This window comes from Notechis scutatus, chromosome Z (genome assembly GCF_049901735.1).
Source record: "Notechis scutatus isolate UNSWTSFEM ecotype Mainland chromosome Z, rNotScu1.2, whole genome shotgun sequence".
Lineage (NCBI taxonomy): Eukaryota > Metazoa > Chordata > Lepidosauria > Squamata > Elapidae > Notechis > Notechis scutatus.
Window position 1 is genome coordinate 122,349,724 of NC_142025.1, and position 17,856 is coordinate 122,367,579.

The 17,856-nt window shown below is 53.4% G+C and overlaps 2 protein-coding genes across 2 annotated transcripts in view; one reads left to right on the plus strand and one right to left on the minus strand.

The window, feature by feature from the left end:
* The window catches only part of LOC113429429 (arf-GAP with coiled-coil, ANK repeat and PH domain-containing protein 1-like), a 38,866-nt gene extending 36,852 nt beyond the window's left edge, over positions 1–2,014 (plus strand). Inside the window, 2 exon segments of the mRNA XM_087947410.1 lie at positions 744–845; positions 1,998–2,014. Of these exon segments, the coding sequence (XP_087803536.1) occupies positions 744–845; positions 1,998–2,014 (119 nt within the window).
* Positions 2,015–3,542: 1,528 nt separating this feature from the next.
* LOC113430772 (7SK snRNA methylphosphate capping enzyme-like) lies at positions 3,543–17,532 on the minus strand. The gene is given in 12 exon segments (XM_087947234.1): positions 3,543–3,606; positions 4,363–4,483; positions 5,178–5,254; positions 5,256–5,302; positions 5,528–5,602; positions 5,604–5,644; positions 5,647–5,698; positions 5,700–5,747; positions 15,551–16,232; positions 16,288–16,469; positions 16,471–17,030; positions 17,033–17,532. Coding segments are annotated over 12 exon segments (1,998 nt in total). The 5' UTR covers positions 17,082–17,532.
* Between the last annotated feature and the right edge of the window lie 324 nt (positions 17,533–17,856).

Consider the following 17,856-nt stretch of genomic DNA (forward strand, 5'->3'; position numbering starts at 1 on the left):
GGATGGACTGGATGCCCTCAAGGGAGCCCTTCCGAGCTGAGGATGCTCCCTTGTGCAGAGGGTCTCGGGGAGGAGGTTGAAAAGCCGAACCCAGACATGCAAGGAGGAGGGGGACACACGGGGCGGGGGCTCTTTCCACCCCGCACAGGGGATGGACTGGATGCCCTTAAGGGACCCTTCCGAGCCGAGGATGCTCCCTTGCAGAGGGTCTCGGGGAGGGGCTGAAAAGCCGGCCCCAGACACGTAAGGAGGAGGGGGAACACACGGGGCGGGGGGACCCTTTCACTGCTGGGGAGTCCCTACCCCGCGCAGGGGATGGACTGGATGCCCTTAAGGGGACCTTCCTACCGCTTTGCCCAGAGGTGGCTTCCCTGAGGCCCCGCCCACCTGCTCCCCCCACCCCCTCCGAAGCTCCAGGCCCAGAGACAGCACCGCCCGCCTCTCATGCACCGGAAGCTGCAGCAGTGAGCCTGTGGAAGGCGGGCCCTGGGCAACAGACGAGCGGTGGCTCTTGACGGACAAGCATCCCACGCAATCACGCCGTGGCCTTTCTGTACATAAAACTCTCTTAACTGCCAGCCGATTGGGCGTGGCTGGTTGTTTGTTTCGGCTGCTGGAAGGATTAACGCAGGGGGTTCCTCCCCCCACCAACCTGGGCCACCTTTTAAGACTTGGTTGGACTTCAACTCCCAGAATCCTCCATTCAACCATAGCTCGTTATTTTTTTCTCTCCTACTTCCTAGAGCGGAGAGATTGCAGAGGAAGGGATGACGAGAGGAAGCGGCCAAAGAGAGTTGAAGTCTTAGCGAAGCTGACTGAGGAATTCTGGGAGTTGGAGTCCACAGGTATGAAATCAGGAGCCTCCAACCTGGGCCCCTTTAAGACTTGGTGGACTTCAACTCCCAGAATCCTCCATTCAACCATAGCTCGTTTTTTTCTCTATTTCCTAGAGCGGAGAGATTGCAGAGGAAGGGACAAGAGAGGAAGCGGGCAGAGAGAGAGAGTTGAAGTCTTAGCGAAGCTGACTGAGGAATTCTGGGAGTTGGAGTCCACAGGTATGAAATCAGGAGCCTCCAACCTGGGTCCCTTTAAGACTTGGTGGACTTCAACTCCCAGAATCCTCCATTCAACCATAGCTCGTTTTTTTCTCTATTTCCTAGAGCGGAGAGATTGCAGAGGAAGGGACAAAGAGAGGAAGCGGGCAGAGAGAGTTGAAGTCTTAGCAAAGCTGACTGAGGAATTCTGGGAGTTGGAGTCCACAGGTATTCAATCAGGAGTCTCCAACCTGGGCCCCTTTAAGACTTAGTGGACTTCAACTCCCAGAATCCTCCATTCAACCATAGCTCGTTATTTTTTTTTTTTCTCCTACTTCCTAGAGCGGAGGAGGAAGGGATGACGAGAGAGGAAGCGGCCAGAGAGTTGAAGTCTTAGCGAAGCTGACTGAGGAATTCTGGGAGTTGGAGTCCCCAGGTATGAATCAGGAGCCTCCAACCTGGGTCCCTTTAAGACTTGGTGGACTTCAGCTCCCAGAATCCTCCATTCAACCATAGCTCTTTTTCTTCTTCTACTTCCTGGAGCGGAGAGCTTGCAGAGGAAGGGATGATGAGAGGAAGTGCCCAGAGAGAGTTGAAGTCTTAGGGAAGCTGACTGAGGAATTCTGGGAGTTGGAGTCCCCAGGTATTCAATCAGGGTGCCAACCTGGGCCCCTCTAAGACTTAGTGGACTTCAACTCCCAGAATCCTCCATTCAACCATAGCTGATTTTTTTCCTCCTACTTCCTAGAGCGGAGAGATTGCAGAGGAAGGGATGACGAGAGAGGAAGCAGGCAGGGAGAATTGAAGATCTTAAGCGAAGCTGGCTGGGGGAATTCTGGGGTTGGAGTCCACCAGGCTTAAATCAGGGATCTCTCTAACCTTGGCCACTTTAAAGGCGGGTGGACTTCAACTCCCAGAATTCCCCATTCAATTAGCCTGGCTTTTCTCTCTCCTACTCCCTAGATCAGAGGAAGGGATGACAGAGTGTAAGCAGGCATAGAGAGTTGGAAGTCTTAGCGAAGCTGGCTGGGGATTATGGGAGTCAAAGTCCACCCCTCTTTAAAGTTGCCAAGGATGGAGACCTCTGGTGTAGGGTTTCCTGCCTGGGCTGCATGGGGGAGGGGTTGGACTGAATGACCTCTAGGGTCCCTTCCGACTCCGTTATGATTCTATACTTCAGAAATGGTGGGAGCTTCATCCCTTGCAGCTTTTCAAGAAAGAGCCTGGACTGCCATTTTGTCAGGAATGGTGGAGGGTCTCCTGCTTGGATAGGGTGGGGTTTGGACTAGATGACCTCCAAGGTCCCTTCCAAGTCTTGGTAATCCGAAAGCATAAAGGCAGAGGTCTCCAAGGTGGCCCCTTTAAGACTGGAGGACTCTTGACTCCCAGAATTCCCCCCTTCAGCTTCGCTAAGATCTTCAACTCGCTCTGCCCGCTTCCTCTCTTTTGTCATCCCTTCCTCTGCAATCTCTCCGCTCTAGGAAGGAGGAGGTATGGGTGGAATGGGGGGATTCTGGGAGTTGAAGTCCACCAAGTCTTAAAGTGGCCAAGGTTAGAGATCCCTAATTTAAGCCTGGTGGACTCCAACTCCCAGAATTCCCCCATTCCGCTTCGCTAAGATCTCCAACTCTCTCTCTCTGCCCGCTTCCTCTCTTTTATCATCCCTTCCTCTGCAATCTTCTCCGCTCTAGGAAGGAGGAGGTTATGGTGGACTGGGGGGGGGATTCTGGGAGTTGAAGTCCACCAAGTCTTCATCTTGCACCCAAGCCAGCCCCTTGCGTTACGGCTGAAGCAGGACACACACACACACACCCCACGTCCCCATGGCTAAACCCTTTCAGCGGGGCTTTGCCCGTTTCGACTGCACTTTGACCCCCAGGAATCGCCGCAGTCCGGAGCGGTCGCTCAGTGAATCCCATTCTCCCACGGAGTCGGTTCCTGGTCGGAAGGGGATCCAGTGACACCCCACCCCACCCGTACCCCCGACGCACGACCGTCGCTAACTCTGCCTCGGTTGTCTGAACACTTTTTTTGACCACGGGGGAATGAATGCTGGCAACGGTCGTTAAAGGGGGAACAGGGGTCGCAAGCCCCGTTTTTCTTCTTGTCGTCCTTTTGCTTTTTCCAGTGCCCGTTGGGGACTCCCGCCGGTCCCTAAGCGAACTGGCTCCCTTAAGTGGAGGCGGAGAGAGAGAAGAGGCGCTGGGCTTCAGAGACCGATGCGTCCCAGAGATTGGGAGGGAGGGAGCTGGGAGGTCATCTAGTCCAACCCGAGCTTGGGGCCTTTGCCCATCTTCCAAAGGGGCCACTCAACGCCCGCTGGCCAACCCCAAACCCCCCTTTTTTTTTCTTTTAGAAAGGGGCACACATCCGCCGGTCATCATGGGTAGGTTTTATTTTTATATATATATATATATATATAGAATCCAACCTTTTTTTTTTTTGAAAGATAAAACTCCGTTCAAACAAAGGATGACTTTAGTAACTACAGGGTCCTTGTATTTTTTTTTAGGGGTGGGGGAGGAAAGGGGCTTCTCCTTTGCCCCCTCCGAAAGCAAGGCCTTGCTCAGGGCTGAAAGGAGAGAGGGGGGAAATGGGAGGGGGAGAGAGAGAGAGAGAGAGAGAGAGAGAAATGGCAGCCAATTGCCAAAACAGAACGGAGGGAGGGGCCCGTGGCGAGGACTCAGGGGGGGACCTCACAGAGATCAGCTAAGAGGGGAAGTCCTCTCTTAGCCCCCCTCCCTCCGCCCAACCCCCACTTCCTGTTCCCAAAGGCCGGTTCGAGCAAACCCCCGAAACCCCGTCGCGTGGGAGAGATCCAAGCCCCCCCTCCTTTTTATCCTCCTCTTCCTCCCAGGCTTGAAGTCCTTCTCTCAACCCCCACAAAAAAAAAGACCCCACCCCCCAAACATCAAAGGCCAAGGGGCTAATGGGTGGCTCCCCCAACTCCACCTAATTTGTTCCCTTTTGGACAAAAGAAACCATAAAAATGAAACAAGGCCCGAATCCTGGGCAGCGTGGCTGCTTTTGGGGCTCCTGGACACCCCCACATCTCTTTTCCCCCTGCCTCCCCCCTTAATAAACACACCCTTTTCCCCTTCCCCTACCCCATGTGTCCTGCCAACACCCCCACCCCCAAAATAAAATAAAATAAAATAAAAAACCAGGCTCCCAAATCCATCAACACCCCTTTTTCTGGGTACCTTTCTCTGTCTCTGGCCTCTCAAAACATTCATGGCTGGAGAAGGGAGGGAGGAGGGAGGGAGGGGAGGAGGGAGGGAGGGAGGGTCTTGTCCATCTTCCTCCTCCTCCTCCTCCTCCTCCTGGCCCATGGAGAAGAGAAGGAAAGGAGAGGGGGTGTCCTTTGAAGATCTGGGGGGAGGGGGTGTTGTCAAGGCGTCGTCCCCCGAGATGCCCCTTGCGGAAGAGATAGATGGGCCGCTGGAAGCCTGTGGGGGGAGAGAGAGAGAGAGAGAGAGGGAGGGAGAGAGAGAGAGAGAGGGAGGGGAGGAAAAAAAAAGGCCTGGTCAGTGAGGAGGGGGGAGAGGGAGGTCAGGAGACACACGCGCACACCCCTCCCCCAATCCCCACCCCCCAGGTAGCTACTCAGCCCTCCCCCACACACACACCCAAGTTGGAGTGGCCCATCTCTCTTGGGGGGACCAGGAAGGAGATGCCTCCCTGCCCCAAAAAAGGGGGAAGTGGGGGAGGGTGGGTTGGTGGGGAGGGAGGGGAGGGGCTTCCTGGCTGCTTCGATTCAAGGGCCCATGATCTCAAAATTGGGGGGGTGGAAGAAACAGCCTCCCCAGCCAGGGGTCTCTCTCTTGCCCTGGCAGCCTTCTTTGGGGGGTGGGTGGGTGGGAGGAGGGATATACCCCAACCCCACCCCTGTCCTCCCTTCTCTTCCACCTGCCCAGGTATTCACTCAGGCCTGGTCAGCTTCTCCCTCGTGCCCCCCACCCCCACCCCAATACACACCCAGAATCCCCCTGGATTCCAGCCCCCCCTTCTAGTGTCAGGACCGAGCTGGGAAGGAGGCTCTGGCCCGGCCTGTTTTACTTGGGGTGTGTGTGTGTGTGTGGAGAGGCGGGGGGGTGGGATGTCTTGGGGGGGGTCCACGCCCCGCCACGCCACGCCCGTCACCTTTCGACGTGTTCCTGGGCATGGCCACCAGTTCGTAGCTGGAGAAGCCCACTTCCGGGAGGTCAGGTAGGCCGGGGGTGATCGGGCTTCAGCTTGATCCGCTGGTAGTGCCTGGAGATCGTTTCCTACCAAAGGAGTAAAGTCGGTGTGGGTGCGTGTGAGGATTTGCACCTGCAAGGAAGGTGCCCCCAGGTGCCCAAGGGGTTGGGGCAGGCAGCTCCCCCCTTGCCCAGGGGCCTCAAAGACCAGGGTAGAGACAGCCTCTCTCCCCTGGGGTGGGCGAAGGGGGTGAGCCGACCCTTCCCTCCGTCCTCTCTCCCCTCCTTCCGTCCTCTCCCCTTCCCGCTCACCGTCAAGTTCTTCCTCTTCTTGTACGACGACCAGGCCTGGGGCTCCAGGATGAAGAGCCCGCCGGGCCTCAGGTGCCCGGTAGGCCCGCTTGAAGAGACGCTTCAGGCCTTCGTCGCCCAGTTGAGCTGCACCCACTTAGTGACGCTCAGGCAGAGGATGGCGTCGTACTCTCGCCTTCTGGGCTTCCAGCAGCTCGTCCCGCTCCAGGACGTAGTTGCCCTGTTTGGGGGAAGAGAGGAAAAAAGACCGGTGGACTTCAACTCCCAGCATCCCCCCTAGGGGCAAGCGAGGAGGAATCCTGGGAGTTGGAAAGCTGCCACGTTGGGAGGGAAAAACACACACACACACACACACAAATATACACAAACAGATCGCTCTGGGAGAAACGGATGGGCGATGGGGAAGGGGAAGGCACAGCGTTGGGCGCCCAGGCCCTTTGCCCTGCCGTGCAGAGTAGTATATACTGTCCGCTGCACCACCCGGAGTCCCCCAAAAGAGGGAATATATTTTACACACTCTCACACACACACACACACCCAGATCGACAAATTGGTTCCCTCCAGAGGAAGGAGGTGGAGTCCGTCCTCAGCGCCTCCGAGAGGAAGTGGGACTGCAACCCACAAGACTCCGGAGAGTTAAGTGGGGGGAAAAATAAATAAAAATAAAAATACAATTGCAACCGGCCTGCTTTCTATGGAGGACTTTGTGTCCTGCACCCCAAGTCCAACCCACAAGACTCCGGAGAGTTAAGTAGGGGGGAATAAATAAAAATAAAAATATAATTGCAACCGTGCCTGCCTTCCATGGAGGACTTCGTGTCCTGCACCCCAAGTCCAACCCACAAGACTCCGGAGAGTTAAGTGGTGGTGGTGGGGGAAATAAATAAAAATAAAAATACAATTGCAACCGGCCTGCCTTCCATGGAGGACTTCGTGTCCTGCACCCCGGGTCCAAAAGAAGGCTGGGGACCCCCCCTGACACCCGGGACACAAAGTGGTTCCACTTCCCACCCTCCCTAGAGCACCGTACACCGGAACAACTCGACACAAGGGGAGTTTTTTTCTTCCCGAATGCCATCCCTCTGCTAAACCAATAATTCCCTCCGCTGCCCAACTGCTGACTGAAGGCTGCGCTGCTATTTGCTATTGATTCATCCTCCCATCCTTTCTTTCCTTCGTCTCCTCCTCCACTTTTGGGACTGCACGACTTGGAGCTCTGTCCCTGGTATCCTTATGATGGTTTTGATGGACTGTTTCCTGGTTTGATTTGATGGCTGGTTGCAACCCTGGGACTATTATGATGAAGTGTTGCGCGTCATGATTCTTGACGAATGAAATCTTTTCTTTTATGGAACCTGAGAGCATTTGCACCAGGACAAATTCCTTGGGTGTCCAATCACACTTGGCCAATAAAAAGAACTCTATTTCTATTTCTATTCTATTATTCTATTCTATTCTATTCTATTCTATTCTATTCATTTTCTCAGTGGTTAGAAAATAAAACAAATTAAAACGGATTAGATGAATATTAGATTGCTTATTGTACCCTGTGACTATTATTATTAAGCGTTGTACGTTATGACTCTTGATTCTTAACAAATGTACCTTTTCATTTATGTAGAGTATTTGCACCAAGACAAATGTGTCCAATCACACTTGGCCAATAAAGTATTCTATTCTATTTCTATTCTAATATTCTATTCTATTCTATTCTATTCTATTCTTCATTCCAATATTTATTCTGTTCTATTTTCTATTCTATTCTTCATTCCAATATTTATTTTGTTCCATTTTCTATTCTATTCTATTCTTCCTTTATTCTATTCTATTCTATTCCTTAATCTATTCCATGCCATTCACATTCCATATTCTATTCTAGTCTTCCTTTATTCTATTCTATTCTTATTCCTATATTCTATTCTATTCTAATTCTATTCTCATTCTAATTCTATGCTATTCTTCATACCACTATTCTGTTCTATTCTATTTTATTTATTTCCTCAGTGGTTAGAAAATAAAACAAATTAAAATGGATTAGATGAATATTAGATTGCTGATTGTAACCCTGTGACTATTATTATTAAGTGTTGTACGTTATGATGCTTGATTCTTAACCAATGTCTCTTTTCATTTATGTACACTGAGAGGTTTTACACCAAGACAAATTCCTTGGGTGTCCAACCACACTTGGCCAATAAAAAGAATTCAAATTCTAATTCTATTCTATTCTCTATTCTATTCTATGCGCCTTGTGTGCCAACCGCATTTATTCCAGGATCGGGCAGCCTCGTTTGGCCCCTCACCCAGATGAATACAGATACGGATAATCAGAGTTGGAAGGGACCTTGTAGGTCATCTAGTCCAACCCCCTGCCCTCAACTATTGGAAGGCTCCTCTCCTGTCTCCCCTGGTCCTTCTTCTTTACTAGACTAGCCAAGCCCAGTTCCTGCAACTGTTCGTTGTATGTTTTAGTCTCCAGTCCCCTAATAATCCTGGTGGATGACTGCCAAGCGTTCTCTCGGAGGCTGCCCTTGAAGACTGCTCAGAAAGCTTCACTTTGGGAGCTGCTTCGGCCACCAGGAGGAGTCCCACTGAAGTGCCGGCTATTATCTGTGGGGACTTTCTGGGGAAATTCTCTCTCTCTCTCCCCTCCCTTTTTCTCTCTTCCTTCTTTCCCCTACCTTTCTTTCTCCCTCTCTCTTCCCTCCCTCCCTCTCTTCCCTTTCTCTCCCTCTCCCTCCCTTCCTCTCTTCCCTCCCTTTTTTCTCTCACTTTCTCCCTCCCTCTCTTCCTCTTTCTCCCTCTCCCTTCCTTTCTCCCTCTATTTCTCTTTCTCTCTCCCTCTTATTTCTCTTTCCCTCTCTTTCTCTCCCTCTCCCTCTTTGTTTCTCTTTCTCTCTCCCTCCCTCTTTCTCTCTCCCCCCTCTTTGTTTCTCTTTCTCTCCCCCTCTCTCTCTCTCCCCCTTTCTTTCTTTCTTTCTCTTTCTCCCCCCCTCTCTCTCTCTCTTTCTCTCCCTATTTCTCTCTCTTTCTCTCCCTCTCTTTATTTCTCTTTCTCTCTCTCTCTCTCTCTTTCTCTCTCTCTCTTTGTTTCTCTTTCTCTCCCGTCTCTTATTTCTCTCTCCCTCTCTTTATTTCTCTTTCTCTCTCCCTCTCTTTCTCCCTCTTTGTTTCTCTTTCTCTCCGTTTCTTTCTCTCCCCCTTCTTTCTCTTCCTCTCTCCCTCCCTCTCTCCCACTCTATTTCTTTCACTCTTTCTCTTTCTCCCCCCTTTCTTTCTCTCTCTCCCTCTCCCCCTTGGAAGGGGAGGCCAGGGACAGCTCAGCCAGGCAGCCACCCAGAGAAAGCAGGGGGAAGGGTTCCTTCCACAGCCACGAGGCCACACACCAGCCTTGGGAGGCTGATTTGGGGTGGGGGGGAGGGCTTTGCAGCCTTGAAACTCAGCCCAGCTGCAAGATCTCCACCCCCACTTCCCTCCCTGGCCAGTCAGCGACCCTCAGCCTTGGGCTGGACAGCCAGGAAGGCCAGCAGTGCTGGGAGGGAGGGAGGGGAGGTCAGCTGCACCCAAAGGGAGGCTCTCGGCAAGAAGTTTCTTTTTTCTTTTTATTCCAAGGATAAAAGCCAAGGATCGGGTCACACTCGGGGCCTGGGGCTTGCCAGGGCCTTGGGTCAGCATCGAAAGGGGGGAGGTTGGACTAGATGACCTCATGAGGCCAGAGAGTTTGCCCCCCACCAACACCCCCAAAGAGCCCCTTGAGACTCTGGAAAGAGGGCAGGGAAGAGCAACCAGGAGGAATTGAGGGGACTGGAAGCTAAAAGCGGACAATGGACGGTTACAGGAAGTGGGCCTGGCTAGTCCAGGGAAGAGAAGAAGGACCAGGGGAGACAGGAGAGCAGCCTTCCAATACTTGAGAGCCAAAGGGGTTGGACTAGATGACCTACAAGCTCCCTTCCAACTCATCATCTGATTTGAAGGAACAAAAGGACCAGGGAGGCGGGAGAGCAGCCTTCCAGTATTTGAGAGCCGAAGGGGTTGGACTAGATGACCTACAAGGTCCCTTCCGACTCTGTTCATCTGATTTTAAGGAACAAAAGGACCAGGGGAGGCAGGAGAGCAGCCTTCCAATATTTGAGGGCAGAAGGGGTTGGACTAGATGATCTACAAGGTCCCTTCCAACTCATAAACTGATTTTAAGGAACAAAAGGACCAGGGAGGCAGGAGAGCAGCCTTCCAATATTTGAGGGCAGAAGGGGTTGGACTAGATGATCTACAAGGTCCCTTCCAACTCATAAACTGATTTTAAGGAACAAAAGGACCAGGGGAGGCAGGAGAGCAGCCTTCCAATATTTGAGGGCAGAAGGGGTTGGACTAGATGACCTACAAGGTCCCTTCCAACTCATAATCTGATTTTAAGGAACAAAAGGACCAGGGAGGCAGGAGAGCGGCCTTCCACTATTTGAGGCGGGGGAGGGGGTTGGACTAAATGACCTACAAGGTCCCTTCCAACTCATAATCTGATTTGAAGGAACAAAAGGACCAGGGGAGGCAGGAGATCAGCCTTCCAATATTTGAGGGCAGAAGGGTTGGACTAAATGACCTACAAGGTCCTTCCAACTCTGATTAATCTGATTTTAACCTGATTTTAAGGAACAAAAGGACCAGGGGAGGCAGGAGAGCAGCCTTCCAGTATTTGAGGGCAGGGGGGTTGGACTAGATGACCTACAAGGTCCTTCCAACTCTGTTCATCTGATTTTAAGGAAGAAAAGGACGTTAAAATCAGATGAAAGTCAGATGAACAGAGTTGGAAGGGACCTTGGAGGTCATCTAGTCCAACCCCCTTCGACCCTCAAATATTGAAGGCTGCTCTCCCTGTGTCCCTGATCCTTTGTTCCTTCAAATCAGATGAAAGTCAGATTCACAGAGTCGGAAGGGTACCTTGGAGGTCATCTAGTCCGACCCTCCGCTTAGCGACCGCACAGGGTGGGGCGTTTTGCTTGCGGGAGGGATGACCTGGCACAGAACCGGGTCAACCTGACTGGGCTGAGCTCCTGCCTCATCTTCCTCCCCTCCCCCCACCTCCCCCCACCCCTCAAACCGCCTTTCTGAAGGTTGGGGGAATTAAGGGAGAGCGCCCCTCCCTCCCCCTTTTCCCAAAGTCATCTGTTCCTGCCTATCTTGTGACCATGGTTATCTTCCCCCCACTCCCCCCACTCCCCCATCTCCTCCTTCTGGCTCGTCCTCACCTTCTGACCAAGGCCAGCAGATGTCCAAAGCCAAGGACACCCCACAGCAGCTGGGTTGAGGAGTGGGAGGAGGGGAGGGAGCCAGCTGGGGGTGGGCCCTCCTCCCCCTTCTGCCCAGGGGACCATATGGCAGAGGAGGGAAGGGGGAGAGAACAGAGAGAACAGCAGATAAGAGATAATCAGAATGGGAGGTCATCTAGTCCAACCCCCTCTGCCCTCAAATATTGGGAAGGCTGCTCTCCTGTCTCCCCTGGTCCTTTGCTCCTTAAAATCAGATGAAAGACAGATGAACAGAGTTGGAAGGGACCTTGGGGTCATCTAGTCCAACCCCTTCTGCCCTGAAATATTGGAAGGCTGCTCTCCTGTCTCCCCTGGTCCTTTTGTTCCTTAAAACCGGATGAAAGTCAGATTCTCAGAGTTGGAAGGGACCTGGTAGGTCATCTAGTCCAACCCCCTCTTCCCTCAAATACTAGAAGGCTGCTCTCCTGCCTCCCTGGTCCTTTTGTTCCTTAAAATCGGATGAAAGTCAGATGAACAGAGTTGGAAGGGACCTGGTAGGTCATCTAGTCCAACCCCTTCTGCCCTCAAATACTGGAAGGCTGCTCTCCTGTCTCCCCTGGTCCTTTTGTTCCTTAAAATCAGATGAAAGTCAGATGAACAGAGTTGGAAGGGACCTTATAGGTCATCTAGTCCAACCCCCTCTGCCCTCAAATACTGGAAGGCTGCTCTCCTGTCTCCCCTGGTCCTTTTGTTCCTTAAAATCAGATGAAAGTCAGATGAACAGAGTTGGAAAGGACCTTGGAGGTCATCTAGTCCAACCCCTCTGCCCTCAAATACTGGAAGGCTGCTCTCCTCCCTCCCCTGGTCCTTTTGTTCCTTCAAATCAGGTGAAAGTCAGATGAACAGAGTTGGAAGGGACCTTATAGGTCATCTAGTCCAACCCCCTCTGCCCTCAAATACTGGAAGGCTGCTCTCCTCCCTCCTGGTCCTTTTGTTCCTTCAAATCAGGTGAAAGTCAGAAAAACGGAGTTGGAAGGGACCTTGTAGGTCATCTAGTCCAACCCCACCCCCACGCTCTCAAATACTGGAAGGCTGCTCTCCTGTCTCCCCTGGTCCTTTTGTTCCTTCAAATCAGATTCACAGAGTTGGAAGGGACCTTGTAGGTCCTCTAGTCCAACCCCCTCTGCCCTCAAATATTGAATTTCATTTTCTTAAGAGAGGGCACCAGTCCAAATTCAGACTCTCGGCAAACCGACTCGTCTTTATGACGGGGGGCGGCCTCGGGCGACCTTCTGACCGGCCAAGCCAAGCGGAGGATGGATTTGTCTCGCCGTGGCATTTCATTTTTCTTAAAGAGACGGGCCCAGGGTGTCGAGTCTTGTCAAGATCCCCCTGGATATCTTGAGCCTAATCTTCTCGGTATGTTGGGAAATTCCCTGGCAGCTTAGTTATAATCTGCAAATTGGGTACATTTCCCTTCTAGCTCCTCATCTATGTCATTCATCAAGATATTTAGCGCGTTTCTCATATAATAAGGCCGGGTCTTATTTTATTTTTATTTTTGAGCCCCCAAAATGGCTAGGCTGTCTTTGTTTGGGGGGGTGTGACTTAATTCCAACCCCCCTTGCATCTTCGGGCGCGGCGACGGCTTGGATGTTGACCTCGGCGTTGGTGGGGCACGCCGCATCGGGGTCAACGCAGGCAGCACCCTATCCGGGTGTGCCACACAAGTACTTCCTAACGGCAAGCCCCCCCCCCCCCTATTTCGCATGTTTAAATATAGGCCTTAATTTGGGGGGGAGGGGCTTAATTTCATGTCATGCCTATCAAACCTGCTGGGACTTCCTCTTGGGTTGGAGAAACGGGGTATTCTTGATCCCCCCTTTTTCATTCTTAGGGTGCCCCTAGCCCGTTTCAAACCGATCTGATTTTAGTACAAATGTTCCTCTTCTAGTCCCCTTCATCTAAGTCCTTAAGGATGTGCGCAGAAATGGACAAATTGACTGGATGTAGCACTCCAGGTGTGGCCTTACTCAGGCTTTACAGAGGGGTATTAGTACTTGCCTTGATCTCGATTGTATCCCTCTGTTAATGCAGCTTAGGATTGCATTTGCTTTTTTGGCAGCTGCTGCACGCGGCTGGCTCCTATTTAGCTGGTTGTCCACTAAGACTCCAAGATCCCTCTCCCAGTTCCTGCTATGGAGCCTGGTTTCACCCAGTCTATATGTGTCCATTTGGCTTTTCTTGCCTAAGTGTAGGACTTCCCTTTACACTGAATTTCATTTTGTTAGATACGGCTCAGTGTTCTAGTCTGTCAAGATCCCTCTGGATCTTGAGCTCATCTTCTTGGGTGTTGGCTATTCCTGCCAGCGTAGTATCACCTGCAAATTTGGTCAGTTCCCCTTCTAGTCCCTCATCTAAGTCCTTAAGGAAGATCTGGAAGAGTCCTGGGCCTGAGAGGGAACCTTGTGGCAACCCCACTGCTTCCTTCCCTCCATGCAGACTTAAGACCCATTGAGTACGGTGTGCCAGCCGGCTGCGAGTCCGTCGAGTGGTGGTGACTGTTTGATGATGTCGAGGGAGGGAAGCTCTGTTATTATGGTCACTTGCAAAACCAGCCAGATGTTGAGGCTGGGTTTGGCCTGTTTACCCACCCCTGGAGTCCTTCCCAAACACCTGGGAGAGACAAGACGTGTGTGGCGGTGTGGTTGAAGGACTCCCTGGAAGGACAGGCCAGCTCTTCCAACCCAAGCTGCCTTTTTGCAATGGACCCATGCTGAATTTGGTCAATGCCCAAGGCGTTTCAAGGGATGTTCCCAGATGTTTGGGGCTTGCACCCAAGGGGGCCTCTCACTATTATGGTTCGTTGCACACTTGAGCCAGGTGTGGTCAGGCTGGATGTGGCATTTTTGGACTACCTATGGAGTCCCTTCCCAAACACCCAAGATAGGCCGGTGCGGCTCAAAGCTGCATTGTTATTTTTTATAGAAGGTTTCCAAGTCATGCAGAGGTTGAGGCTGGATTTGGCCTTTTTAATCCCCCTCTCCAGTCCTTCCCAAGGACCCAGGAGAGACAAATGTGGATGTTTGATGGGGTTAAAGGTCTCCTGGTGAGATGTCAGCTGTTCCAAATCAGGTTGCTTTCTTTCTTTCTCTCTCTCCTTCCTCCCTCCTTGCTTCTTTCCTTCCTTTTCTCCATCCCTTCCCTTTCCCTCCTTCCTTCTTTCCTTTAAACACACTTGGCCAATAAAGAATCCATTCGTTCATTCATTCTCCATTCCCTCCTTCTTTCCTTTTCTTTCTCTCTCTTTTTCCTCCCTCCCTCCTTGCTTCTTTCTTCCCCTCCTTTTCTCCATCCCTTCCTTCCCTCCCTCTGTCTCTCTCTCTTTCCTTCCTCCCTCCCTCCTTGCTTGCTTCTTTCCTTCCTTCCTTTTCTCCATCCTTTCGCTTTCTCTCCCTCCTCCTTTCCTTTAAACACACTTGGCCAATAAAGAATCCATTCCTTCATTCATTCTCCATTCCCTCCTCCTTTCCTTTTCTTTCTTTTTCTTTCTCTCTCTTTTTCCTCCCGCTTCTTTCCTTCCTTCCTTTTCTCCCTCCCTTCCCTTTCCCTCCTTCCTTCTTTCCTTTAAACACACTTGGCCAATAAAGAATCCATTCATTCATTCATTCTCCATTCCCTCCTCCTTTCCTTTTCTTTTCTCTCTTTTTCCTCCCTCGCTTCTTTATTTCCCTCCTTTTCTCCATCCCTTCGCTTTCTCTCCCTCCTTCTTTCCTTTAAACACACTTGGCCAATAAAGAATCCATTCATTCCTTCATTCATTCTCCATTCCCTCCTCCTTTCCTTTTCTTTCTCTCTTTTCCTCCCTCCCTCCTTGCTTTATTCACCTCCTTTTCTCCATCCCTTCCTTCCTTCCCTCTGTCTCTCTCTCTCTTTTCTTCCTCCCTCCCTCCTTCCTTATTCCCCTCCTTTTCTCCATCCCTTCCGTCTCTCTCTCTTTCCTTCCTCCCTCCCTCCTTGCTTGCTTCTTTCCTTCCTTCCTTTTCTCCACCCCTTCGCTTTCCCTCCCTTCTTCTTTCCTTTAAACACACTTGGCCAATAAAGAATCCATTCCTTCATTCATTCTCCATTCCCTCCTCCTTTCTTTTCCTCTGTCTCTCTCTTTTTCCTTCTTTCCTCCCTCCCTCCTTCCTTGCTTCTTTCCTTCCTTCCTTTTCTCCACCCCTTCGCTTTCCCTCCTTCCTTTAAACACACTTGGCCAATAAAGAATCCATTCATTCCTTCATTCATTCTCCATTCCCTCCTCCTTTCCTTTTCTTTCTCTCTTTTTCCTCCCTCCCTCCTTCCTTGCTTTATTCCCCTCCTTTTCTCCATCCCTTCCTTCCGTCTCTCTCTCTTTCCTTCCTCCCTCCCTCCTCCCTTGCTTCTTTCCTTCCTTCCTTTTCTCCCTCCCTTCCCTTTCCCTCCTTCCTTCTTTCCTTTAAACACACTTGGCCAATAAAGAATCCATTCCTTCCTTCCTTCCTTCTCCATTCCCTCCTTCTTTCTTTTTCTTTCTTTTTCTTTCTCTCTCTCTTTTTCCTCCCTCCCTCCTTGATTCCTCTCCTTTTCTCCACCCCTCCCCTTTCCCTCCTTCCCAAACACCTGAGAGAGCCAGGGCTGCAGGGCTAAGGGGGGGGGGGGAGCCCAAAGAGTGAATCCCCCCCCACCTGGCCCCCAAAAGGGGGGGGATACAGGCAGGGTTGGGGCAAGGCTCTCTCTCTCTCTCTCTCATACTCACCTGGACGAAGATGACATTGTTGGGGAAGAGCGTGGCGTCCACCCCGTCCTGGGGCACCCTGGGGGCAGCAATCGGACCCCGGCTGGCCGTCAGCGAGGCCGGGAAGCTCTTCTTAGGCCCTTCTTCCCCGTCGTCGCCGTCCCGGGCCGGCTGCCGCCGCCGCCACGGCCGCTGCTCCTCCTCCGAGAGGTAATGCCGGATGTTCTGGCGGGCCGAGCGAATCAAGGCCCCGTCGATATCCAGGCCCACCATCCGAGCGGGCTGCCATTTCTTCGCCAAGCTCAAGCTGAGGTGACCCACGTTGCAACCCACATCCAAGACCTCCCGGCCCCGGAACCAGTCGGCTTTCAAGGACCGCAGACGGACGTCCTCGCAATCCGGGTTGCGGTAACCGTAGTACTTGCAGTAGTTGCCGTACTGGAACTTGTGGCGGGAAGCCCGCGGAGGAGGAGGAGGAGGAAGAGGAGGAAGAGGAACAGGAGGAGGAAGGGAGCCAGCTTGGGGGGGGCTGCCTCCCCGCCCTGCTGCCGACGCCGCCTCCGATTTGCTAGAAGTCCGGCGCCTTTTGCGATGGTGGTGATGATGGTGGTGGTGATGGTGATGATGGTGGGAGGAGGAGGAAGAGGAGGAGGAGGAAGGCAGGGCGGTGCTCCTGGAAGCCGGCTGGGCTTGGGGAGGCTCTGCCCCGTCTTTCCCCTCTCCTCCCCCCCCCTCTCCTCCTCCTCCTCCTCCTCCTCCCCCCCTCCAGGGGAAGCAATGGGGAGACCACCTCGTCCCGGCAGTTGATGGCGGTGTTGAGTTCGTAGGGCTGCGGGGTGGCCCCGTTGCAGGACGCCTTTTGGCAGGACCTGCAGGAGGAGGAGGAGGAAGAGGTGGTGGTGGCGGTGATGGTGGTGGTGGGAGGGGCAGAGGAGGAAGAGGAAGGAGGAGCCCCCCGCTTCCGATCCCCCCAAAGCCCTCTGGTTGTTGCCCCGGTGCCGGTGCCTCTTCCGCCCGGCTTTGAGAGGCGAAGCCAAGACGGGAGGGTCCTCCTGGGCGGCGTTGAGGCTGAGCGGGTCGGTGATGTCCTTGGGGATGAGGATCTCCACGGGGTCCCGGCTTTTAGACGGCAGAGGGGACGACTTGGGGGTCTCGGCGTTGAGGGCCCGGTTCACCTCCTCGTCCAGCAGGCTGTTGAGGTTCAACGGGTCGAAGATGTTGCCGCCCAGCAGGAACTCCGACGGGAGCACCGGGTCGCACTCCGAGTTGACCCGCCGGCGGCGCTTGAAGGCCGGAGCCTTGAAAGGCCCGACGTGGCAGCTGTTGCGACGTTTGCCTCCCCCGCTCCCGCCGCCGCCTGAGGCCCGAGGCCCGGTCTGGAAGCCGTTACGGGCCCGCTGGAGCTGCTCTTGCCGGCGTTGAGGGTCTTCGTGAGGCGACGGCGACGGTAACAACGGCCCCTCAGGCGTCTCGTTTTCCGGCCGGGCCTTCAGCAACGGGGAGGAGGCGCCGGGACGAGGAAGGTTTCCTTGTCCGTGGCCATTTTGAGCATGCCTGGCCGGGGAAACCGCCGCCGCCGCCGTTTCTCGGTTCCTCACGGAGGAGGCGGCGGCCGCCTCAGACGGCGCTTCTTCCTTCTCTTTCTCCGCCCCTCGACGGCGCGCCTTTCTGCGCCTGCGCCGTGCGGGACGCGCGCTCGAGCCGCCGGCCCGGCAGCCCCCGCGCGGCGCAGCTGCCGTGCTGCGCGTCCGCTCGCCTCAGAGGCCGGCGCGCATGCGTCGAGGCGTCTCTCTTTTTTTCTCTCTCCCCCTCCGTCTCTTTCTTTTCCCCCTCCCACCGCCACGCATGCGCGCGCGCCACCCGACGCCCGCCAGAGCAAGAGCGCTCCGCGCCTACCGCTTGCCCGCGATGGCCCGCTCCCCCTGCGACGGGGATTTATATACGCGGAGGGCGGGACCGAAAGGAGACGCGCCCCTCTCGCGCGGCCTCGGCCAATCGGAGCTCGCGACGGCTCCCCCACTCGCCTGGGAGGGCCAGCCAACAGGAATCTGCTCTACGGGGCGTTCCAGAAGCCGCCTCCTTTCCCCCTCCCGCTTCTTGCTCCCGCCTCCTTTCCCCCTTTTCGACCAATAGGGGAAGCGGTGTACTGTGTCTTGAACCAATCAGCGGGCCGAGATCCTTTTCTCCAAAAGTGTGGGCGAAGGTCCTTGTTTGCGGAGGGCGGGGCTTGTCACGTGGCCCGTGACAGTATTAACTAAAGCTTACGTTCCTCCTAGGGAAATGTTTACTTTATTTCTTTTTTTTAACGATGGAAATCATATGCCTCA